The sequence below is a fragment of the Xiphophorus hellerii genome, chromosome 16 (genome assembly GCF_003331165.1).
Source record: "Xiphophorus hellerii strain 12219 chromosome 16, Xiphophorus_hellerii-4.1, whole genome shotgun sequence".
Lineage (NCBI taxonomy): Eukaryota > Metazoa > Chordata > Actinopteri > Cyprinodontiformes > Poeciliidae > Xiphophorus > Xiphophorus hellerii.
The window spans coordinates 3,359,698-3,383,977 of NC_045687.1; the positions used below are offsets into that span (position 1 = coordinate 3,359,698).

The 24,280-nt window shown below is 38.6% G+C and overlaps 4 protein-coding genes across 6 annotated transcripts; all 4 read left to right on the plus strand.

Moving 5' to 3' along the window:
* The first annotated feature begins 1,757 nt into the window (after positions 1 to 1,757).
* On the plus strand, positions 1,758 to 4,840 carry LOC116735954 (uncharacterized). Of its 2 annotated transcripts, XM_032588137.1 has the most exons (3): positions 1,758 to 2,269; positions 2,927 to 3,113; positions 3,205 to 4,840. In XM_032588137.1, the coding sequence occupies exons 2-3, from the start codon at positions 2,993 to 2,995 to the stop codon at positions 4,722 to 4,724; spliced, it is 1,641 nt and encodes a 546-aa protein (XP_032444028.1). In that variant the 5' UTR covers positions 1,758 to 2,269; positions 2,927 to 2,992; the 3' UTR covers positions 4,725 to 4,840. The 2 variants fall into 2 exon arrangements, with proteins under 2 accessions (XP_032444028.1, XP_032444027.1); XM_032588136.1 differs by lacking the exon at positions 1,758 to 2,269 and having other exon boundaries at positions 2,517 to 3,113; positions 3,205 to 4,839.
* A 1,999-nt stretch (positions 4,841 to 6,839) lies between these two features.
* Positions 6,840 to 14,687, plus strand: rundc1 (RUN domain containing 1). 2 transcript variants are annotated; one of them, XM_032588133.1, is made up of 6 exons: positions 6,840 to 7,624; positions 8,739 to 8,747; positions 8,847 to 9,005; positions 11,134 to 11,332; positions 11,422 to 11,517; positions 11,868 to 14,687. In XM_032588133.1, the coding sequence occupies exons 1-6, from the start codon at positions 7,244 to 7,246 to the stop codon at positions 12,734 to 12,736; spliced, it is 1,713 nt and encodes a 570-aa protein (XP_032444024.1). In that variant the 5' UTR covers positions 6,840 to 7,243; the 3' UTR covers positions 12,737 to 14,687. The 2 variants fall into 2 exon arrangements, with proteins under 2 accessions (XP_032444024.1, XP_032444025.1); XM_032588134.1 differs by lacking the exon at positions 8,739 to 8,747 and having other exon boundaries at positions 6,843 to 7,624.
* Positions 14,688 to 15,093: 406 nt separating this feature from the next.
* On the plus strand, positions 15,094 to 17,819 carry rpl27 (ribosomal protein L27). Its single transcript, XM_032588142.1, has 5 exons — positions 15,094 to 15,135; positions 15,636 to 15,718; positions 16,418 to 16,587; positions 17,530 to 17,640; positions 17,728 to 17,819. Exons 2-5 carry the CDS (start codon positions 15,638 to 15,640, stop codon positions 17,774 to 17,776), a joined length of 411 nt encoding a protein of 136 aa, XP_032444033.1. The 5' UTR covers positions 15,094 to 15,135; positions 15,636 to 15,637; the 3' UTR covers positions 17,777 to 17,819.
* Positions 17,820 to 18,839: 1,020 nt separating this feature from the next.
* Positions 18,840 to 23,747, plus strand: ifi35 (interferon-induced protein 35). Its single transcript, XM_032588141.1, has 10 exons — positions 18,840 to 18,942; positions 19,227 to 19,253; positions 19,436 to 19,510; positions 20,232 to 20,390; positions 20,560 to 20,676; positions 20,751 to 20,895; positions 21,798 to 21,907; positions 21,977 to 22,160; positions 22,248 to 22,354; positions 22,595 to 23,747. The coding sequence occupies exons 2-10, from the start codon at positions 19,239 to 19,241 to the stop codon at positions 22,799 to 22,801; spliced, it is 1,119 nt and encodes a 372-aa protein (XP_032444032.1). The 5' UTR covers positions 18,840 to 18,942; positions 19,227 to 19,238; the 3' UTR covers positions 22,802 to 23,747.
* Positions 23,748 to 24,280: the final 533 nt, after the last annotated feature.

A 24,280-nucleotide genomic window follows, 5' to 3' on the forward strand; every position in this document is an offset into this window, starting at 1 on the left:
ACTAAAAATACAGTATGTTAATAATACAAGATATTAACGTCTGATTTTTGTCTAAATGGGATTTGTAAAACATTTTTGATATGATACATGACTAGGATTTAAAACATTTGCATGGTTAAAATAAAAAATAAATAAAATCAAATGCAATGTTATTGGGTTTATTGTCTGTAAGATTTTTTGTTTATGTTTTATTAGCGAAGATTTAGCTTAGTTTGGGTTCCCACAAGTCTGCCGTTCAATGAAAATCAATCTATGTTTTCAAATTAAATTCAAAAATACCCTAAGGGAATGCAATAAATTAAGAAAAAAGTTACATTTGTGATCCTATTAACTATTAAATCAAATTAAAAGCAAAAACAAGCAGATAAAAAATAGCTTACATTATGTATTTTATTTTGTACATCCCATATCAAGTCTTTATGTCAGTGAAAATTGCACTGACACAAATTCACATTGATCTTGAATTCTACAAAATCATTCCAAGGACCTACTGACCAACCTACAAACCTGCATAGGGTCACAAAAATTGCAGCACACTTGGTAAATATGAAGTAATTTAGTCTTCAATGTAAAAACTAAATATTAGTGTCAATTTGCAACTGAAGACCAATTAAACCGTTATAATTGAGGGAAAAATGCAGTGCGTGCATACCAGTTTTATGTTAAATAAATAAAATGCGTCTTTAAAAAACAACAACAACATCTTGGCACATTTTGTCTTCCATACTTGTTGCAGAAGACTGCACCAGTAAGCAAACCACCCTCGTATTTCTAAATATAAATGTAACAATACCGGTTAGAATTTACATTCCCTACAAATAGGAGGAAAAAACAGTATTTAAAAATTTTATTTTGGAAATTCCAGAATCAACTCTGCTTCCTGTGAACTCTGAGTAAAAGAGCAGCTTTACAAACCTGCGCACTGTAAGCGACGTAAAAGAGAAAGAAAGGTGAATGTAATGCAACGTCAACCTAAAAGTAAGGGAAACTCTCAAGGACGTTATGGCATTTTACTATCATTGCATAAATATTATATGTAAAATATGAAGGATCTTTTTATTTGGAGACATACTCTTAATTTTATTTTATTTTATGTAATAAAATCTGATGGTAATATGAGTTTAAATAGACTAATATGTCTTGGGAAAGCCCAGATGATGATGATGATGATGATGATGATGATGATGATGATGATGCCATTGCTTATATTAGAGCAGGGTTTCTGCAAATTTTAAAGTCCAAAGAGAAAGATCCCCTCCAGCTAAGTAAAACTTCCTCAGAGGCCGAAAAATATAGAATCTGTTGAAAACAAACAACAAAAAAAGACAACCTGCAAACTTAGATTTCTGAAATATAATATAAAACATTACATCCCTAAAAAAGTGCTGGTTCTTTTAATGTCATTCTGTTGTGAAAATTCAATGCAATAAGTTATTCTCCATTTTTATTAGAGATACATTTTAAAACATTTGTTCGTTTTTAAGCCTTTTAGTCAAAATTATCAGGCGTTATTGTGGAAGGTCCAAAGAGTAACTTGTACTGTGTGTGTTATGACAAAAAATATACGCTTACAATTATTTGATAAAAATGTGTAGTTTATCACACTAACTTTAAAAAGTAATGTCTGTCTAAATGCTGACTTTGGGCGTTTTTCTGAAATGCTTTTATTTTGAAAGTAAATCCCCTCCACTTCCGGTGCGTCATTGTTTGTTGAAGCTAATTTTCGTTTTTCTCTGTTTACGTATGAATCATCTTTTCCAAGATGGCGATGCACCTGTTTCTCTGGCGATGAGCCTCTTAATTTTTGCGCAGTTTTTATAAAATAACCACCGGGAATACGTTGTCGACAAACCGACGGTGGGTGAGGGAAACTCTGAAGTGATCTGCACCGTCCAGAATGTCCACGGAGGAGCTAGGAACTAGGAGTGCTAGGTTTTCGATTTCTTCCCAGATTTGCTGAAACAGGCCAAAAGACCCTGAGTCCAAACTGATGACTCTGATGGCTCAAATTAGCCTCCATTCATCCATTCTTCTATTCTTCTATTGTACATGTGGTCGTTGCAGGCTAAAGTTCTTCAGGTCAGGTCAGACGACCCATCTCTGGGCTCCAAAAGGTAGAAATGTAAAACGACCCTTATCTGGTCATTACCGGGGTTTTCGACCTCCCCCCTGAAGTCCTGATAGAGGGTCACAAGACCCTGAATACAAAAACTGAGATTAGCATCCCTTCTTCAATTGTGAATGTGGCCATTGACCGTCGGGCCAGAAGGTGGGAGTGTGAATAGTCCATGTTGGGGGTGGGTATCTATGATACCTACAACTCGTCAGTTTAGTTTCGAAGCATACATGAAGTGTTTTTGGAGAGATGTGACCTTTTGCAGCTGATCCATGATGTTGTGCTGCATTATCCAGGTCATTTTGCCAAATGTACATAGAGTTTGCAAAACATACAATCTGTTTCAAGAAATGTGCAAAGGTTTTTCTAAAAGAAATTAGTAATGTTTTTCTTTGAAATAAAGCTAAGAGGGTATAAAATGACAGTTCAGAAATAAACTAACCAAATTAATTGTGTTGATCCACCTCAAAAAAACATGAAAAAAGTGTAAGCAAAAGAGATCTGGGTCTCAGGAGGTTATAATGAATTCATTGTGCTTTGGTGCGTCAGTAATGGCTTTATTTACAGAACAATAGCGCCTGATGAAACCAGATTATAGGATGCAGGCTAAAGTTCTTCAGGTCAGGCCAGACGACCCATCTCTGGGCTCCAAAAGGTAGAAATGTAAAACGACCCTTATCTGGTCATTACCGGGGTTTTCGACCTCCCCCCGAAAGTCCTGATAGAGGGTCAAAAGACCCTGAATACAAAAACTGAGATTAGCATCCCTTCTTCAATTGTGAATGTGGCCATTGACCGTCGGGCCAGAAGGTGGGAGTGGAAAATGCTGTGGAGTATAAATAGGGGACTGCTTCACTGTAGTCCACAAGAAACAAAATGCAGAAGAGGATCTCCGCTCAGCAGGCATTGGAACTGATTCAGAGCAGTGCCAGCCCTTGGGATTCAGATGGAGAAGACATCAACCTTCAACTGGATTCGGACTCTGAGCTGTCTTCAGGTTAGATTTCTCAACCTACCTAATATATTTTCCTGACTATTTCTTATTTAGAACAAAACAAAAAGTTAATTTGAAATTGTTTATCTTGCAGATGAGGAGACTCTCCCTCCACCTCCACCACAAAAGAGAGCTCGTTTGGGGAGTGAGCCGTCAGAGACCGCGAAAGATGGCACAGTGTGGCGTGAACAGCAAGTGGGGACACATCTCCATTTCACTCCTATAGAGCCATACGCCACAGATGGAGAGCCAAGCGCTAAGGCCAGACGAAGTATCCGGAGTCGCCTTCAGAGCTTCCTCTGTTTCATCACCATTGACATGCTTCGTAGCATTCAAGAATGGACTACTCAACATGCACGTCACACGGAGCAGCAGGATTGGTTCATGGGTCTCCCGGAACTAACGGCATTTATTTCCGTCGTCATCTTGCGGGGGGTGAACAAAGTACCATCACTATGTGACAGCTGGTCAGCAAACCTGGGCAACCCAAGGATCATTGCAACTATGACCCGATGCCGCTTCCAAAACATCATGCGACACCTACGTTTTGATGACATGCTTACACGCAGAGAGCGAGCGGAGACCGATAAGTTTGCTGCAATCTCCGATGTTTGGAGAGCGTTTGTCACCAACTGCATCGCATCCTACAACCCTGGTCGACACATCAATATTGATGCACAGCTTTATCCATCAAAGACTCGCTGCTGTTTCCTGCAATACATTGCAACAAAACCGGACAAGTTTGGCATCAAGTTTTGGGTGGCTTGCGACTTGAAGTCAAAGTATATCTGCAATGTCTTCCCATATCTCGGCAAGGACCCCAGTCGTCCCAGCGGGGAGAGACTGTCCGAGTCTGTAGTGATGAGGCTGATGGAACCATTCATGGACAAGGGCAGAACTGTAACCACGGACAATTTCTTTACCTCTCTGTCACTTGCACAACGACTGCTTAGCCGGAAAACCACTATCCTCGGCACAGTCAACAAGAGACGCCGGGAAATTCCTCAATCCGCTTCACAGATGGATCGCACTGCATTCACCACTCAGGTGTTTTCAACCACTGGTGCCACGCTGACGGTGTATGCGCCCAAAAGGAAGAAGGCCGTTTACATTCTCAGCAGCATGCACAGCGTGGTTGAGACTGAGGATACCACCAAAAGGAAGCCAAACACGGTCACGGATTACAACAAAACAAAGTGTGGTGTGGATGTGATGGACCAAATGGTGCGGGAGTACAGCGTGCGTGCAGGAACACGGAGATGGCCAGTTGCGGTGTTCTACAACATGATTGACATGGCAGCACTGAATGCACATGTGCTTTATCAGGCATGCATTGGGGTGAAGGAGAGACGGGTAGACTTCCTTGTTGAACTTGCTAAAGAGTTGGCTAACTTTCATGTGAATGAGAAGAAGGCACACAAGGAAAAACTGCTTCGGGAACAACCTTCCACACCCAGTTCAGGCAAAAGGGCGAAGTGTCAGGTCAACCATCGATGCAAGACCAATAATGCGACTGTGAGATGCGTTGACTGCTACAAATACACATGTGGCAAATGCACCAGGGTCATACCCTGGCAGTGCCAGGTATGTTCTGACAGTGCAGACGGACTGTGAGTGCTGAAATGCCAGTCACACAAGGACATGCCACTCAGCCCCCCATGTGCCTAGTGTAAATATGTGTGGAATTGTTTTATTTCTTGTATTTTTTGTGTCGTTTTTAATGACGAGAATAAAACGCATTTAACCAAATAACAGTTGTTCTTTTGTATATTTCTCATGCTGGAATTTCAGTCCTCTTGACTTAGACACAAATACTTCTGGTCATTGCTCACAGCTGTACCTGGCTGTAAAATTTCTAATTCTCCATTTAAAATATTATAATGAATTCATTGTGCTTGGGTGCGCCAGTAATGGCCTTATTTACAGAACAAAAGCGCCTGTTGAAAACAGCTAATAGGATGATAGCTTAAATCCTTCAGGCCATCTCCAGACTGAATAGGTATATGTCACAAAGGACTACCTTCAGCCTTTCTAATTTTGTTTATTAAAATAAACAGCTATTTCCAAGCCGTTCTGCTATTTTGGTGGGTGTTGATGGTAGGTAAGCTACATAGACAATATGTTTGCAATTGGGACCAAAATCTCAGGTTTATTTTATTCAGGGGCCTGAACATCTAAAAAAAATAAATGTATTTTAATTAGAATTATTAAAGCTATTTTTTATTTTTTCACTTTTATTTGCAATAATTACAATAAACTAAAAATACAGTATGTGAATAATACAAGATATTAACGTCTGATTTTTGTCTAAATGGGATTTGTAAAACATTTTTGATATGATACATGACTAGGATTTAAAACATTTGCATGGTTAAAATAAAAAATAAATAAAATCAAATGCAATGTTCTTGGGTTTATGTCTGTAAGATTTTTTGTTCATGTTTTTTTTAGCAAAGATTTAGCTTAGTTTGGGTTCCCACAAGTCTGCCGTTCAATGAAAATCAATCTATGTTTTCAAATTAAATTCAAAAATACCCTAAGGGAATGCAATAAATTAAGAAAAAAGTTACATTTGTGATCCTATTAACTATTAAATCAAATTAAAAGCAAAAACAAGCAGATAAAAAATAGCTTACATTATGTATTTTATTTTGTACATCCCATATCAAGTCTTTATGTCAGTGAAAATTGCACTGACACAAATTCACATTGATCTTGAATTCTACAAAATCATTCCAAGGACCTACTGACCAACCTACAAACCTGCATAGGGTCACAAAAATTGCAGCACACTTGGTAAATATGAAGTAATTTAGTCTTCAATGTAAAAACTAAATATTAGTGTCAATTTGCAACTGAAGACCAATTAAACCGTTATAATTGAGGGAAAAATGCAGTGCGTGCATACCAGTTTTATGTTAAATAAATAAAATACGTCTTTAAAAAAAACTACATCTTGGCACATTTTGTCTTCCATACTTGTTGCAGAAGACTGCACCAGTAAGCAAACCACCTCGTATTTCTAAATATAAATGTAACAATACCGGTTAGAATTTACATTCCCTACAAATAGGAGGAAAAAACAGTATTTAAAAATTTTATTTTGGAAATTCCAGAATCAACTCTGCTTCCTGTGATCTCTGAGTAAAAGAGCAGCTTTACAAACCTGCGCACTGTAAGCGACGTAAAAGAGAAAGAAAGGTGAATGTAATGCAACGTCAACCTAAAAGTAAGGGAAACTCTCAAGGACGTTATGGCATTTTACTATCATTGCATAAATATTATATGTAAAATATGAAGGATCTTTTTATTTGGAGACATACTCTTAATTTTATTTTATTTTATGTAATAAAATCTGATGGTAATATGAGTTTAAATAGACTAATAAGTCGTGGGAAAGCCCAGATGATGATGATGATGATGATGATGATGCCATTGCTTATATTAGAGCAGGGTTTCTGCAAATTTTAAAGTCCAAAGAGAAAGATCCCCTCCAGCTAAGTAAAACTTCCTCAGAAGCCGAAATATATAGAACCTGTTGAAAACAAACAACAAAAAAAGACAACCTGCAAACTTAGATTTCTGAAATATAATATAAAACATTACATCCCTAAAAAAGTGCTGGTTCTTTTAATGTCATTCTGTTGTGAAAATTCAATGCAATAAGTTATTCTCCATTTTTATTAGAGATACATTTTAAAACATTTGCTCGTTTTTAAGCCTTTTAGTCAAAATTATCAGGCGTTATTGTGGAAGGTCCAAAGAGTAACTTGTACTGTGTGTGTTATAACAAAAAATATACGCTTACAATTATTTGATAAAAATGTGTAGTTTATCACGCTAACTTTAAAAAGTAATGTCTGTCTAAATGCTGACTTTGCGCGTTTTTCTGAAATGCTTTTATTTTGAAGGTAAATCCCCTCCACTTCCGGTGCGTCATTGTTTGTTGAAGCTAACTTTCGTTTTTCTCTGTTTACGTATGAATCATCTTTTCCAAGATGGCGATGCACCTGTTTCTCTGGCGATGATCCTCTTAATTTTTGCGCAGTTTTTATAAAATAACCACCGGGAATACGTTGTCGACAAACCGACGGTGGGTGAGGGAAACTCTGAAGTGATCTGCACCGTCCAGAATGTCCACGGAGGAGCTGTCGGCTTCGGATAGCGAGACTGTGTTCGCCAGCGCCGGGGAGCGATGGGCACCGGTGGGCGCCGTGGCCAGCCCCGAGGAGGAGAGCGGCGGCCGGCCGAGGCAGAGAGGCTCGTCGTCGGCCACCGATGAGGAGATGGCCGCCCGGCTGATGAAGCTGGAAGAGGAGCAGGACTTGTTGAATTCGTCTCTTTTAGCGCTAACGTCGCACTTCGCACAGGTTCAGTTCCGACTGAAGCAGATAGTTCACGCTCAGAGCGAGGAGAAGGAGAGGATGCTGGCCGAGCTGGAGGAGTTCGCATTCCGGGGCTGCCCGCACGTCGTGGGCTGCCGAGCCCAGGACGCCAAGCAGCTGGAGAACTCGGTGAGACTTCCAGTTAATTATGGTTCAGAAATACATTTAATGGTTTAATAATATAAGAGTATTGTTTCTGGCGTGGTTAGGCTTATCAGAGGGAAGGTAAACACACAATATATTTAACAGAAAAGGAAGCATTTAATATATAGTCGGTGTTCAAGCCAATAAATATCTATAAATGAAAATTTGAACAAAAAGGGGGAGGGTGGAGGGGACTCTGAGATTCTGAAATTAATCTCAGAATTTAAAAAAATACTTGGAAATTTGGAAGTTTGAAAAGTCAAATAAATTGCTAGGAAAAAAAATCTGCTTCATATCATAAATTTTCTTGACAAAAATTAGAATATTTTTGAGTTTTAAAATTTAAAAAAATTGCTATAAAAACGTTGAAATTTTTAGATTAATCTCAGAAGTCTAGAAAAAAAACTGGAATACGTTTGAAAAGAAAAAAATTGAAATTAATATCAGAAATTTTTGTCGTCTTTTTTAAAAAAAAAGGAAATTTCTGACTTTGAAAAGTCGTAACCTTGTTAGAAAAACAAAATAAATTAATACTACACCAAGTGTTTCTGTTTTTGTTAAGTCCAAAAAATAGCTTTGTTTGTGTTTTATATCTTGCACAGAACTAAGCTCAGACAAAAAATCTGTTTTTCCTAAAAGCTAAGAACTTAAACCACTTTTACTTTCAAAGCATACATTAGGGTGCAATTTTTTGTTTAGCAGAAAACATAAAACTTAGAGACAATATTTTAGACAAAAAGGCTTATGCCACACATTTGCATTCAGAACTGACGGTGCTTTTTATCCTGCTCATTTTAGTTTTTGGGAATATGTCAACATCAGATTGATTGGTGCTTCTATCCTTAATGCAAACTTTAATTTATGCTTTATGTGGTTGCAAGTGTTTTTTCCTGCTAATACAGAGGCATAATTACCATCGTGTTTCCAGATCTCTGGTGGAAATGTTGCCTTGTTGAAACCTCCTGCAGCAGCAGATCACTATCTGCTTTAAAAACAGCCGCTTTGTTCCCGCTGCTTTTCCTGCTGATGGGAATTTTCAGCTCGTTGTGTTTCATTTAAAAGCCTCTTTTGTTTCTTTTGTCACATGCTTCATTTGCAGGAAGATCTGGTGAGTAGATCTCGTGTAAACATTGCGCCAAAAGCAGCTCTTGAGAGGCGTGTGTGTGGTTGATTTATAATGGGTGTGTGTTTGTGTGTGTCCTGTCAGAGCGAGAGGGAGAAGCGGGAGCGACTGGAGGCGCAGAGGGAAAAACAAAAGGATCTCATCGTCCAGCTGAAGACGCAGCTGGACGATCTGGAGCGCTTCGCCTATCAGGAGGGCAGCTACGACTCGCTGCCACAGTCCGTCGTCATGGAGAGGCAGAAGGTGTGGAAATGCAAACATGCGTCATGCTTCATGTGTCACGTCATAAAATCCACAGGTTGTACTTCCACTTTTAAACATCAGGCATATAAAGTCCAACATGCTAACATCTAAAACATTCAGACTAGAGATGCAAACAATTAATTAACCAATCAACTAATTTTTGATTAGTGGCTTATTAGACTAGAATGAGTTCCAATCATCAACTGACAACATCCACTTAGATCTTCTTTAGTGTTGTAGTTTGTCCGCCATCCAGCAGAGGGCGCCGCTGGTCATCCTGAAGGAGCCTTAGATACAGACACAAAAATGGTCCCAGAGCCGTAAAGAGAAACTGTCCTATTTGGCAAAAACTTGGGCATTTCTGAGTTTCAGCTGTCAGAAATTTCTACATTTTTTCTACAAAATTTTCTTGCAAATTTTTGACTTTTCAAACTCGGAAATTTTCAACTTTTTTGTACAAAATTGATCTCAAAATTTCAGACTTTTTTCTCATAAATTTTTGACTTTTGAACTTTTTTTTTTTCTACAATGCCCGTAATTCTCACATACTTGATTCTTCATTTAACAACCCAATTGGTCCTTGTTTTTATATTTTATGAATATGCCAACGGTTAATGTGAGAAAAACACACATTTTCTATTTACTCAGTCAGTATTTAATACAAAATAATGTTAACATTAGATGGGATTGTTTTAATTCTGTATGTTCTGAAACATTTAACCCTTTTTTGTTATGGAAAGAGAAAATGGCCACTTATCGGTTAATCTTTAGTCAATAAGATCAATCAACTTTAGATTAACTCATTAATTGATAACTTTTATCCCTTATGTTCTCTCCTACCAATGAGAAATCTTGTGCAGAGTTGAAGTTATATTTGGACAAATATGAGCTTGTCGTTTGGCTTTCCCAGAAGCAACGCCACTTTCCGTGTTTACCTACCTCAGTGTCGCATTCAAGGAAGTCACGGATAAACAGCTTCTGGAATTCTCTGATTAGTTTGATGAGAATCGACAATAATTTTTTTTAGATCAGGAAATGTTGAGATGACAGGAACTGGGCGAGGTTTCTTTACCGTTGTTTGTTTGATTGGAACAGTGATCCCAGCTTCTAAATTAATTGAAAATAATTCATTTAGAGGTGTCCAAATCTGTTGTGAAAGGATGGCAAGTTTCTCCAAATTCCTTCAGTTTCCAGTTTTTTTCTCTTTTTTTGTGATGCTAATTATTACTATTGATAATAATCAGACGGGAAGAAAAACACACAGCAACCGTCTCTACTTCCAGCTTTTCTTGCTTTTTTTAAACACAGTTTTATTAGTTTTGTGTTTTCAGTTTTTCTATTAAATGTTAATTACATGTCTGTTATTACCAAAATGGTTCAATAGGACTATTTTACAAAAATGTAAACATTTAATTTTAGGAGTATTTTTACTTCACTGTACTTTTTATTTTTACTTGAGTAATTTTATTATGAAATACCGCTGCTCTAAATTTCTGGATTTTCTACCCAGTGAGTGAAAAACAAACATGTTTTAACTAAAGATTCACCAGACACACACCTTCTTGTTAAAGTTTCATAATTTTTATATTGAAAGAAACTGATTTGGAAAAAATTTATTTTGCCTGATTTTGTTACTTTTTGTTACTTTTATGAATTATTGTCATTTTGGTCCCTAAAATACACAAATTTCCATTTAGTTTAATATTGTGGTCCAACTGATGATGTCATTTTTAAATGATTTAATCAGCTACTCAGTAGATAATTAGATTTTTTCCCAGACATTTTTTACTCTTGTGTAAAAATCTGTTGCAGTAGTATTACTCTTGCTTGAGTGCAGTTTTTCTTACCCTGCCCACTTTTTCCTAATATTGACCTGAATTCAAAGTTCATATAAGTAGAAGCTGTCAAACAAGATGGCTGCCTTGGCTGTGGTGACATGAGTCCGAACTATGGAAGCTGAAATCCAGATGTTTCACAAATTAAATCTTTCAAAAGCCAAAAATAATATTAGAATTGATGTAGCGCCCTGGTTTTAGTTTATTTGGTTCCATGACCTTGATGGAAATTCTCCCGAAGTGATTTTCATGTTTTGTTTCAGCTTTTACCTTCAGCCTGTTTCTGTTTCCAGGTCATCATCGACGAGTTGATAAAGAAGCTGGACGTGAATCTGAACGAGGACATCGGGAACTTGTCCCCGGAGGAGCTGAGACAGCGGGTGGACGCCGCCATCGCTCAGATCGTGAACCCGGCCCGAGTGAAGGAGCAGCTGGTGGAGCAGCTGAAGACCCAGATCAGGGACCTGGAGATGTTCATTAACTTCATACAGGGTACGCAGGACACACACGTGTTCATTCTGGGGTTTATTCTTGTTAGATTGTCTCTTTTTAATCATATTTTTGCCTTTTCTTATTTAAAGATGAGGTGGGGAATCCTCTTTTGTCAGATGGAGGGCAGAGTCAGCAGCCGAAAGCAGACGGAGCCAACGGCAGAGCTGCAGGGATGAAGAAGAAAGGTCAGCTTATTACAGACAACCAGAGAGTCTTAAAATGTATTAAATTCACAAAAAAAGAGAATAATTTTTCCTTAAATAGGTTAATCACTGGACTTACATTTTGTTGGGGCTGGACTTTTTAATCCAGGATATTCCATGTAGTCATTTGTTTTGTCTTGTTTTGTTTTTCTCCAGGACTATGCTAACTAGCCGCTAATAAATTCATATATATCTATATATATATATCTGTCTAACATCTTAAATTACAGTTAATATCTTAACTCTTATATTATAGTAGGTGAAACCAGCAGAGTCCCAGTTCTCTGCTGGTTTCATTAAGCTGCCTGTCCCTGTGTTTCTGCCCCCCACAGTGGACCCGGTCCAGGCCGAGCGGATGCGGGACACGGGCCTGCAGCTCATCCAGAAGGCTCTGGCCGTGCTGCAGATCTTCGCTGCCAGTCAGTTCGGCTGCTCGGCCGGCCACGTCCCCCAGAACCTTTGGCCCCAGGACTGTCCGGGCCGGGACTACGGCCCCCTGCTGCAGCGCCTGGAGGCGGCCGTGGAGAAGGTCCGGGTCCTGGGCTCGCGGCGCCATCCCTCCGTGGAGCACGTGGTGAGCTACAGCGGCGGGGCGGCGGCGGCGCTGGGCGCCCGGGACGAGCTGACGACGGCGGTGAGGAAGGAGCTGGCGGTGGCGCTGAAGGACCTGCTGGCCCACGGCCTGTTCTGCCCCTCGCAGACCATGAGCCTGGTGCTGGCGCCCATCTCCTGCCTGCTGCCCTACCGCCCCGCCCCGCTCGCCATGCACCCCTGGGAACTCTTCGTCACGTACTACGAGTCCAAAAACGGGAAGGCGTTCGTGGAATCGCCGGCCCGAAAGCTGTCGCAGTCCTTCAGCCTGAAGGTGGGCGGCGGCCCGGGGACGGTGACGCCCAAACACTCGCTGCTGTGGGCCGTCCACTCGGTACTGAAGGAGCACGGCCGCTACAAGCGCGGGCCGGACTCGGAGCTCAAAGCGCTGGTGTGCATGGCGCTGAACGAGCAGCGGCTGGTTTCCTGGATCAACCTGCTCTGCAAGTCGTCCACTCTGATCCAGCCGCACTACCAGAGCTGGAGCTACATGGCCCAGACGGGCTTCGAGGGCGCCCTGCGCATCCTGGGCCGCATCAGCCACCTGCGCTTCAACCTGCCGGTGGACCTGGCCGTGCGGCAGCTCAAGAACATCAAGGACGCCTTCTGACCAGGCTCTCCGCGGCGCCGTTCACTGTAAAAACACAAAGTCTGACCAAGAGTTTCTGTTCAAAATGTCTCTTTATGTTTAGAATAAGACAAAACTAAATCGCAAGAAATACCAACTTGTTTTAAGTCAGTTATTATCTCTTATAGAAATAACTCGCTGGCAGATTATCTCACTTGTAACGTAGAGAAAAATGTCTTGTTGCCATGGAAACTAGTACTTTTCATCAATATTCAAGAACTACGTAGTAAGAAATTTCTACATCTTGCTGAAAAATTAGTTTTGTCTTATTTCAAGTGTACTAAGAATTTTGCAGTGTACTCTAACCCGTTACAGGTTGTTTACATGTGCATGAATGTGTTTCTCCTCTAAACATGCCTTACGCTGCAAAAACACAAAGTATTACCAAGTGTTTCTGTTTGGTTTCTGTTTCAAATGTCTTATTATGTTTGAAATAAGACAAAACTAACTCACAGGTAACATTTCAGCAAGAAATACCAGCTTGTTGTAAGTCAGTAATTACTGAATGTTGATAAAAATCATTGCTTCACATTTAACATGGGAAGAAATATCTTGTTGCCATGGAAATGTGAACTTTTTAATATTCAAGCATTATTTACTGAAAACAAGCTCCTATATCTTGCTGAAAAGTTGCTTGTGAGTTAATTTTGTCTTATTTTAAGTGTACTCAGAAAATAGAGAAAAATACTTAAGATTTAGTGTTTTTGCAGTGTAGAGTCACCTGCGATGACCTCACCTTTAACCTTCAGCCTAACGCCAACATCTTTGTGACCTTTGCTCATCAGCTTTTTCCTCTGCTGGACCTGATGGCGCTCTAACCTATGCAGCAAACATCCTGAGGAGACATACACTGCAAAAACACTAAATCTTACAGTATTTTTGAACAGAGCTAAAGTAAAAAACTTATCAATATTGATGAAATAGTACTAGCAGATTATTTCCTATAATATGGAAACATGTCATGTTATAAATGAAATAATCTAGAACCAACACTTTTTCATCAACACTAAGGAATTATTGACTCTACCAAGCTTCTATATCTTGCTGAAAACTTACATGTTTTGTCTTATTTTGAGTTTACTGAGATATTTTCTCTAGAAACTAGACAAAAATAGTTGGTAAGATTTTGTGTTTTTGCAGTGTATGTAGCAGCAGAAACATTCCTGATAAACTCTCTAGTTCTTGTTTATAACTCTGGATGCTGTTACGCAAACAGGAAGCTTCTGTGTAGCAAAAATCACCAAAATAAAAGCTCTGTGTGTGTGGGTGGCGTTGCTGTTATCGTGCAGCTTTTTGGTCAAATGAACCACCGAATGTGTTCCTGTGTTTCAGTTCTGACTGAGCTGCTGCTGATGATCATTTTTATTCCAGATTTTATTTTATTTTCCATGAACAGCAAATCATGTCCGTAAAACCTGAATGTATGAACCGTAGATGCTATTAAACTGACGTTAGTTTGTATTAGTTGTTTATTTTGTTTATGTGTTTGTGTCAAACCTTCAGCTGTAGAGCACTTTTCCAAACTTCAGTTGTGGTTTGGGTATATTTACTGCACACTTTTTAGTTTTGTTTTTATGTTTAGATGTTTATTTATTAGATAAATTGCTTTAAACACTTAAAGTGGCTGCTGTTTTGTAACTGTAGCAGTTCAACCTGGGAGCATCATTGAAAACAATTAATTCTATATTTATTTAATTGAAGATGGTGTATGGGAACATATGAATTGTTATTTTTGATTTTATTATATTTAATGTAAACCTGCAGTTGTAAAATAATAATAAACCAAGTAAAAGAAGTTTCTTTTTTTAATTTTCGTTTCTTTCGTCTGCAGCCTCCAGGGGGCGCCACATTCCCTCATCTATCTATCTTTCTACCTATCTATGCATTCTGTATTAATGTGTACACAATAAAGTATCCCAATCTTCAAATTTTATATTTCAGTCACGTGTTTTACTTTGCGATGCAACATTGTTAATATATTTTATTTTATTGTTTTCTTTTAAAAATTTGGCTGTCTTTTTCCACGATCTACTTCCATGTTGTTGGGGAATACAGAATATTAAGTAAGTATATAATATGTACAATATTATTAAATCAAATGTAAAAAAAAGAAGGATGTACCTTTAAATTCCTCCTAAATCCGTAAGAAGTTCGTACGTATTTAAAGTCTGTACTTTAAAATGTTCAAATTTTAAACATTTATATTTGAAATGTAAAAATATTATTTACATTTTACATTTAGATGTTTGAAAATATATATATATATTTTCTAAAAAGATAATCCCAATATTTCCAAAATAAAATGATTTAGGAAGTGACGTACTTCACGTTTGCCCTCTGGACTTCCTTTTCCTGTTAGCGGCGGCCGTAGAGAAGCATCAGTGAGTGAATTTTTCCTCAAAATAATCCACATCCATCAAGTTTAATCTGGGTTAATCTGTTCTCTTTATCACCGTATATCACGGATTACCCTCCGTAGTGTCAAACTCGACCTGATATTTAGTGAGTTTGTTTGATTAAAGATGAAAATTAGCTGTTTTGCTGCGGTGGGATCTCTTCCCCAGCGCACTTTCCAACATGGCAGCCTACTTGGGGCTAAAGTTGCACCTTACTATTAGTGGCGGATTGTATAATTATTTTTTAACGTATTCTGATTTTATGTGGATGTGTTCTTTGTCAAGCAGCTCACCTAACTTTAGAAACATCCAAAATGCTTAAGAGAGTGAATATTACACATATAAACACGCTTGTTTGATAGCTTACAGTTAGCTGAATGCTAACTAGCCTGGCTGTCCGGGAGCAACAGCAAGGCGATAATAAAATCAAGATTATTCTGAGTTACGTCTGCCTCGATTTTAACAGATTTACTTCTTTATGACAGGAATGGGCAAGTTTATGAAGCCGGGGAAGGTGGTGATGGTCCTGGCTGGACGCTACGCCGGGCGCAAAGCTGTTATCGTCAAGGTACAAACTGATGTTTCCTGGATTTAAACTGTCCTGCAGCAAAGGAAAAAATCATATTTATACAAAATGTAGAGACTCGGTTCATAGTTTTCATCTTTACAAGGTAACATGATTAAGAAGAGTATAGAAATATGGCTGAAATGCTAGTTTAGTTAAAAAGTGTATTTGATTGTGTGGATATGAATGAATGAATGAATAAACAGCAAGTGAATCAACAATTTTCACATTTCATGGCTTTAATCAACAATTACATTAAAAAAAGACAAATTAATTTATTCTTAATGTCAACAAATGATCTGTCTGGTTCAAAATTGAGCTGCTGATTTTATACATTTTACAAATCAAACCAAATTGACATTTTGTTTTTAGAAGAATATTCTAGTATGAAATGTATCTTTAACAGTCCTGTAAATTGTTCTAGGCGTCTTATTTGCTCTGCACAAAGTATTTAGATCATTAGCAGGACTTTCAATCAAATGTGACCCAAATCCAATGTTTGTTTTCCCCCTTATGTGGCCCATATCCAACTTTTTCTGTCTAAACGACCCAATTCAGATAATTTCACCGAATAAAAAGAAAATCCCATCTGACACTAATGACAGACCTGGACGGTTAATGTTTCATGTTTAACCAGATGCTTTAGGAGGTAAACTAAATGTTTATTTGACAGTAAATGGTTTGTTGTTGTTCTCTTGGCAGAATATTGACGACGGCACCACCGACCGCCCCTACAGCCACGCTCTGGTCGCCGGCATCGACCGCTACCCCCGGAAGGTGACCACCACCATGGGCAAGAAGAAGATCGCCAAGAGATCCAAGATCAAGGCTTTTGTCAAAGTTTTCAACTACAACCACCTCATGCCCACCAGGTCAGAAACTCAACTGTTTCTTTCTCCAGTTCATTAAATTCATCTTAACCACGACTTTACACCATCTGCAGTCCTATTTATTTGTTTTCATTAAATAAAAGATAGAAGCTTTTACAGTGTACATTGTGGGCTAATTTTTAACTCCTTCCTTGTCTGTTGAAGTCAGAACTGCTTCCTGATTGGTGCGTCTCCAAATGGACTCTTTCTGTTGATGATTAAAAACATTTCTGGTTCATTTATCCACCAAACTTTCCACCCAAAGAGCAAATCAGCTCATGATTAATACTCTTGATTTGCTTTCCTCCTTTTTAGGGTTGAAACGATTAATTGTGATCAATTGATTATTGAAATGATTGTCAAATAATTTAGTAATCGATTAATCTTTAACAAGAGTATACAGACCTTAAAAAAGGCCTCTGTACAAAAAATAAAACATACATGTTGCATTTAAGACCAAAACGTGTTTATCTGTAAATATGTTTTAGCCAAAACTCCTCAAGTTTCAATTTTATCTTCACATTTAGTGAAGGAGACGCTGTTACTGTGTTTTAGGTGATAAAATGTTTGTTTTATTTAATATGGGAATTGAAATGTTTGGTTTAGATGCATTTCTAATATTTAAAAACAAAAGGTTTTCAGTGGTTAAATGGAAAAAATTACAGGATGTCATTTTTTAAAAATCTGATCGTCACAATTAATCACCAGAATAATCGACTAGCTGTCAGAATAATCAAATGATTGTCAGAATTACCAATTGATTGCTAAAATAATCATTAGTTGCAGCCGTTCTCCTTTGTTGTGAAAAAGTATCTGGTCATTTCACATGTTTTATTTTGCCGTTTTTTCCATTTCTTTGCGGAAGAGGTGAACAGAAAATGTTTCCATCTTTCCTGTTCAAACGTCTCTCTGCTGCAGTTGAACTCGTTTCCTCTTCGCCCTCAGATACTCGGTGGATATTCCTCTGGACAAAACCGTCGTCAACAAGGACGTCTTCAGGGATCCTGCTCTCAAACGCAAAGCCAGGCGGGAGGCCAAGGTCAAGTTTGAGGAGAGGTCAGGACACTTTCATCAAGTAATTATTAGTTTCCAACATTAACATGTTGGCTTCTTGCTAAATTTGTCTTTTCTTTCCGTTTCCAGGTACAAGACGGGCAAGAACAAGTGGTTCTTCCAGAAGCTGCGATTCTAATTTCACTCGGTTTCACAAAATAAATGTTTATAAATGGAAATCATTTGGACTCTGGGTTGTTTTTTGATTGAATTGGAAATGATGAGTTTTATTTTCTGAAATGACAAAAACCATTTATTAGTGAGTTCAGCTATTTAAAATATTACATGAAAGCAATAAAACACTTTAAAGCAGAATTGTGGACCAACTGAAAAGTGTGTCCATGTAATGTGCATCACAACTGAATAATTGGCTGGGGCTCCTTTTATTTTTATTATTTAAGTTCATAACTTTCTATAAGCAAAGATATATATACACTGACTAAACGTATTATACACTTAAATCAATAGTTTTTAAAATCAGGTACATTTATAATGTACTATTGTTTTTATTGAGTTGATAAAGGTTAATGTTAACTTTAGTGATTTTTTTTTTTTGTTGCTAATTATTCCAGTTATTTAGGCAGGAAAATGAAATCAGGTTTAAATCATAAAATGCTGCTGATGTGTTCAGGAAGCCCAATTTGCTGAATTGAATGCCCATAGAATGAATTTCATTGTTGCAGATATTTTTTCCTTCCACTCAACTTACCAAAGCAGATTTCCATGGTGGTTAAAAATGGCCATCTTTTTTTTCTCATGTAATAATCAAATTTTCTGAGAACCTGAACCTGAGGTTAATCGTGAAGATGAACAGAATTTGTTTCATATAGTGAAATTATTTATAACTATGATTTTTTAAAATGAATTATTAAAATATTTTTTCCTGATGTATTGTGTGAAACTCCAGTCCTCAACGTCCTGCAGTTTTTAGATGTGCACCAGGTACAAAACACTGGAGTGAAACGGTTTAATTTCCTCCTCCAGGTGTAGATCGGGTCTCCGGAGCCTTAATGGCCTAATTATTTTATTCAGCTGGTGCCTCTGCTTTTATTCAGCAGAGACGCATCTAAAAGTTTCAGGGCAGCAGACCTCCAGGACTGGAGTCTGACTCCTGTGACTTATAGAGTGTAAAAACAGCGGTTCGTGCTGGTAAAGTGTTGGAATTTCTACAGCCCTGAACGCATCATCCAGTAGGCCGGATGTGCGCCCCCTGGTGGAGATAAACGGTACCTGCTTCTCTTCCTGTCGATCGAGAACAGAAACTGAAAGAATAAAACAGTTTAGAGCAGAAATCGTCGGCGTGAGGTAGGTTAAAACCGTGCTGCTGTTTTCTCATAAATACATTAATTTACTTTATTTAGTCGTTTTGTGTTTTGATTTAAAGTTAAATTGTTAGTCTGAGATTTACTGTAAACTCAAGATTCACTGTTAATCTGAAATTAGGCCTCCAGATTGGCTCTAAAATTCACCTTTCTTTGTTTACAGCATGGAAACGTATAAATATAAATCCTCTTTATGTAATGATCTTACTCTGAGGGACGGTTTTCAACAGTTCTAATCTGTTAAACATGTAATCTGAATTATTTCAGGTTCCTTTCACCATGTCATCAGAAGAGGTGAGACTCTACGCCATTGTTTGTCATATAATCAGAGACAGGAACACTTTCCGTTTCCCTTTTAGCCAGAATCAACCTTTCACTGCTTTCTTCGTTTATCCACTGAACGGTTTTAATGTAAAACGAAGCATTTAACTCGTGTTTGTGTTCAGATTCTTACTGTTTGTTTGCTCTTGTGTCAGGATTTCTCCCTGGTGGCGACTGACAAAAATGAAGACACAATAGAGGGAATCCAGGCTCTAATCAAGGATTACCAGGTACAACACACATTTACTCTAAGATTAATGAAAATATTTAAAATAAATCCATCTTTTCCAGCACAGACTCACACTGACACGTTTAATTTCACTAGATTGAATTGTTTTCTATTTTTTGAGATTACGGTTTTAATGTCCAGTTTTAACAGTTTCTTGACTTTATGCAACTAAAATCAACACATTTTTAGTTTAATGTCTTGACTTTTCCCTTCTCAATGAAATTTAGCTGAAAACAACTACTGGTCTCATCCCAAAGCGGAATTAAATGTTCAGTAACTCGTTGCTCAAGTATCTACTGATTTCCAGTAGCAGTCAGTCTCACAACGATTCTGAAGAGGCCTCTGACTGAAGACTGTTGCTGCATGTCATTTGACTGTTATTACATGCTAACATCTTAATTTCAAGGGCAGCAGAGATTATATTTGACAGTAAAAACGTCCTGGATGAAAAGAGCAGTTGTTGGCTAGCTCTGCTAATCCAACTCGTTTGCTTTTGCTGCTCCTCTTTAAATCTGTTTCTGGCTGTAATGGATTAAGAGTAGTTTAAGCTATTGCCATAAAAGTTGAGTTTATTTGAAGCCCGTCTACATTGTTTCCCTGAAGGTAAGCCGTTCTGCGCAACGCTAATGCTAAAACAAATTTAATGTCTCCGTTGAATATTTTCACAGCTTTTAGACGTTCAGATGTACCAAAAAGTGATTGATGTTGCTGTTTCCCCTCAGAAAAAATACTCTGTGATCCTGGAGGAGCAGAAGGATTTACAGCGCTTCATTAAGGAACGACAAGATATGACCCAAAAGTTCAAGCAACGCACAGAAAAAGTGACGGAGGGTCTGAGAAAAGACCAGATCGCCTTCGAAGAACAGATCACAGCTGAAAAGGTTGGAGTGCGTCTGTCTGCAGCACAGCCTGGAAAATAAAAACTAACGCTTTACTGCATATTCAAGACGCAAGGAGTTGTGCAAAGTCTAATAAAACATGCAAAGTTTGCGTACTTTTGCATTTTTTGTGAAATTAACCCTAATATTCCTGTGCGTTGTCTGACTTCAGGCCAGGTTGGACGCCCTGAAGCAGGAGGACTGCGAACTCCAGGAGGAGTTACAGAGAATCCAGGCTGAAATCAAGAAGGAAGATTCCCAAAACGCCCAACTGAAGGAGCGAGCGGACGTAGGCGACATTCTGATTCCTCCGCAGCCCGACTTTCTGAACGTCTCCACTAATGTTGCGGCTTCCCGTCGTAGGTGTTCTCCAAGATGCCGGAGAAGAATTTCGTCTTCACCGGGAAGACGGGAAAGGCCGAAGACGTGGAGGAGTTTGAGATGATGCCGCACATCAGGTACCCGATGGAAGAGGGAACGGCGCTCATCACGTTCGAGGAGGAGGAAGGTGAGAAGATAAACGTTGATAGGAGCTTAAAATTGACGTTTTGCACATTTTTCTACTTCCATTTAATTCTCAGACGGTTATAAAAAACACAAAAGTTCTTAAAAGAAACCAAATAAAACACCCAGCCGTGTTTTGGCCATAAGTTAATTGGAAAAATGAGCTGCTTCAAAAACCTCAATATTGTTAAGTCACATTCCAGGCTACCTAGCAACCCCAGAGTTCAGCCCGTTACCTAGCAACCCAAGCTAAGTTCCTGCACATTTGTTTAGCTGTTTTGCTGCTGTTTGCGCTGTAGATATATATATATAAAAAACATATTTAATCCTTACAGGGGGCTTATTATGAAAATTTCACATTTTACATGATTTTATATTTCTGTTTGAGTCAAAAAAAAAGTCCCTGCTCTTAAAAAAAACTTCCACCTTAGCCGCTTTCTGGCAATAAGTTCATGTTTGGAAAACGATCCGTTTAGCACTGCGCCGCTACCTAGCAACCCAAGCAGAGTTCCGTTATGTTTGGTCAGCTGGTTTTACCGCTGTACAATGGCTGCTGGAAAAGACAAGTGTTCTGTTGTTGACTTACCATCCAGAAACCACTTGCTGCATTCTTGTTGGTTGTGCAGGAGGCTTCACTTCTGCTTTTCAAAGACGTACAGTTGTACAATTGCACTTCTGTTTTGAGCCATTTTCACGTGCGAGTGTAAATGTTGAGTTGTGGGGCGTGGCCAGCAGCAGCTTATTTGGATTTAAAGTCACAGGAGGCCCTAAAACCTCGCACTCTGATGTGACCAGACTGAAATCTCATTATCTAAGAAAGATTTTGTGCAAATGGTGTAAAGAGGATGTTCATTACACTTTAAAACTTGACTTAAACAGAGATTTTTGTTAACATGTGATTGCTAGTGGCGACGAATATTCTGGAAAAGAAGAGACATAAGGTGGATCTGGGAGGAGAGTGCCGCATCATAGTGGAGGCCCAGCCGGTTCACCTGCTGATGCCCAGCCTGGTGGAGGTAAAATCCGCCGTCACGATAACGAAACGAAACGCTCCCGTTCGTAACCTCTGACTGCCTGAACCGCAGATCGACACAGACATCTGTCCTCACCGGATTTTGGTGTCCAACCTGCCCAACATGGACACGGAGATGCTGCTGAGCAAACTGGAAATCCACTTCTCCAAGTCCAAAAATGGAGGCGGCGAGGTGGACTCCTGCGACTTCCTGCCGGACTCGGGGACGGTGGTCATCGCGTTCGTGATGGAGAACAGTGAGGACGGATGTTTTCTGCTCTTCTGACTTCACAGCTGGAGAGAAAACGTTAAGCTGACTCTTCTTCTGAACTTTCTCCCATCAGTTGCAGAACATTTGGCAGTAAAAGAACACCATAAAATAGATTTCAACAAAAACAAGCACACAGTGAGAGTGACGCCTTTCGTAAACGGAAAAATCACAAACTTGAAGGTGAGAAAATGTTGGGAAAACAAACCCGAAAATAAAAATAGAGAAACACATTTTGAACTCTTTTTGTACGGAAGAAGATTAAGGCCAACAAAAATGTAAATAAATTCATAGAATTTTGATTTTAATCTCATAATTCTTACTTTTTCACAGAATTGAAAAAAGACAAATAATTTTTTTTCCTTCTTCAGTGGCGCTGATGTTCTTCCATATTCTCTCTCTAATTTTCGCCGTCTCTCCCAGACCCGGACCTCCATGTGCCCTCGGACCGTCCTGCTGACGGGAATCCCGGACGTCATGGACCGGGAGACGATGCAGGACATGCTGGAGATCCACTTCCAGAAAAACGGCAACGACGGCGGCGAGATCGAAGCCTTCCTGTACAACCCGCTGGGCCAGCAGACCCTGGCGCTGTTCGGCAGCGCCACCCCAGAACCTGAAGAGGAGTAGAAGATCCGGCTGCTCCAGAACCGAACTGACCGCCAGACAAACATCTGCACTCTGTTTCTGATGGCCCTCAGCCGAACTCTGTTCTGTTATTTGTTGTTTTGGGAATAATCGGAATGGTGAACGGTGCGTAACGTCATGGTTTAGGAAACTGAAAGTCGATCTAATTTAGATTCCCAGATGAAAATTATTGTAAGTTTTATCTACATTAGGCCTGTAACAAACGACTAATTGATTATTCAGACGATTAATCGAATTTTTACACGATTAATCGGGTAAAGAAATGGACACATTCTGCTGATTTTTCATTTAACCACTTAAGTTTTTTTAAACAATATTAGAAATACAATAAAACACGATGTCCAAACTATGTGCTGGGGGCCATTTGGGGCCCTTGAAATGCTTGTGTTTGGCCCCTGATCACAATCAAGAATGGTGAAAACAAACAAAACAGAAAACAATTGATATTCTTTTTTTGTAATAAGGCAACAATTGTATACAGGTTTCATTTTTAAAAATGTTTACTGTTGAGCTGGTAAACAAAAAATCGCAGACACCTGGAAATACTGGTTTCCCCATTTGATTTCTTTGAAAAAAGTGAATATATCATGACATTTTACTGTGTTTTGTGTCATTTGACGAAAAGATTATCTGGGAAAATATGTATTTTAATAACTTTAATAATGTCCATGTACCGTACTCTGGCCCAGGCTGCAAAACCAAATTCATCGACCTAAAATAAATTTTAGTCACGGTCCTACAATAATAAAACATTAATAGTTTGACATGACACTGTTTTGATGGATTAGTTTATATAAAAAATAATATGTATTAATGTAATTATGCTTTGTCAGAATATTTATGCTGTCTCTTAAATTTTGGAAATGGATTTCTCAAATGTAAACAAGAAAGTTTGAAGAATATTAAAGTCTGGATCAGCTTGGTTAAATAAGGTTCGGTTGTGTTTTTCTTCAGTTTATTATTCCTTAAAGTTTTGGATTTATTTTTACCTTGTTGGGCCTTCCGTACTGAGCAGACACAGATTTACCCATGAAGTTCTGGATGCTGCGTGTTGTGGTTGTGGAATCAAAGAGGAAATGTTTCATTGCTTGTCAGCAACAGCGCCCCCTTGTGGGAACATTTATTGTCTGGAGCAGACGCTACAGAAAAGGAGACATTTTGAGTCCATCTTGTTTAGAGTCACAAATGCTATATGACTTTTTGCGGAAAACGTAAGTAATGTTATTTTAAAGACTATTTGCTACTATTTTTAGCAAAAATAAAAAAATTATACTGTCAGTGTAATTCTGTTTGGAATACCAATGAATGTAAAACAGAAAAACAGCTAAAATCTATATACTTTGTTTCATTAAAAACATTAGTTGATTATCAGTTTAGACAAAATTTTTGCGAGCCACTTATAGATGAATGAATAGAAGTTGATTTCTCTTATTGATCAACTAACGATTAATTCATTAAGCG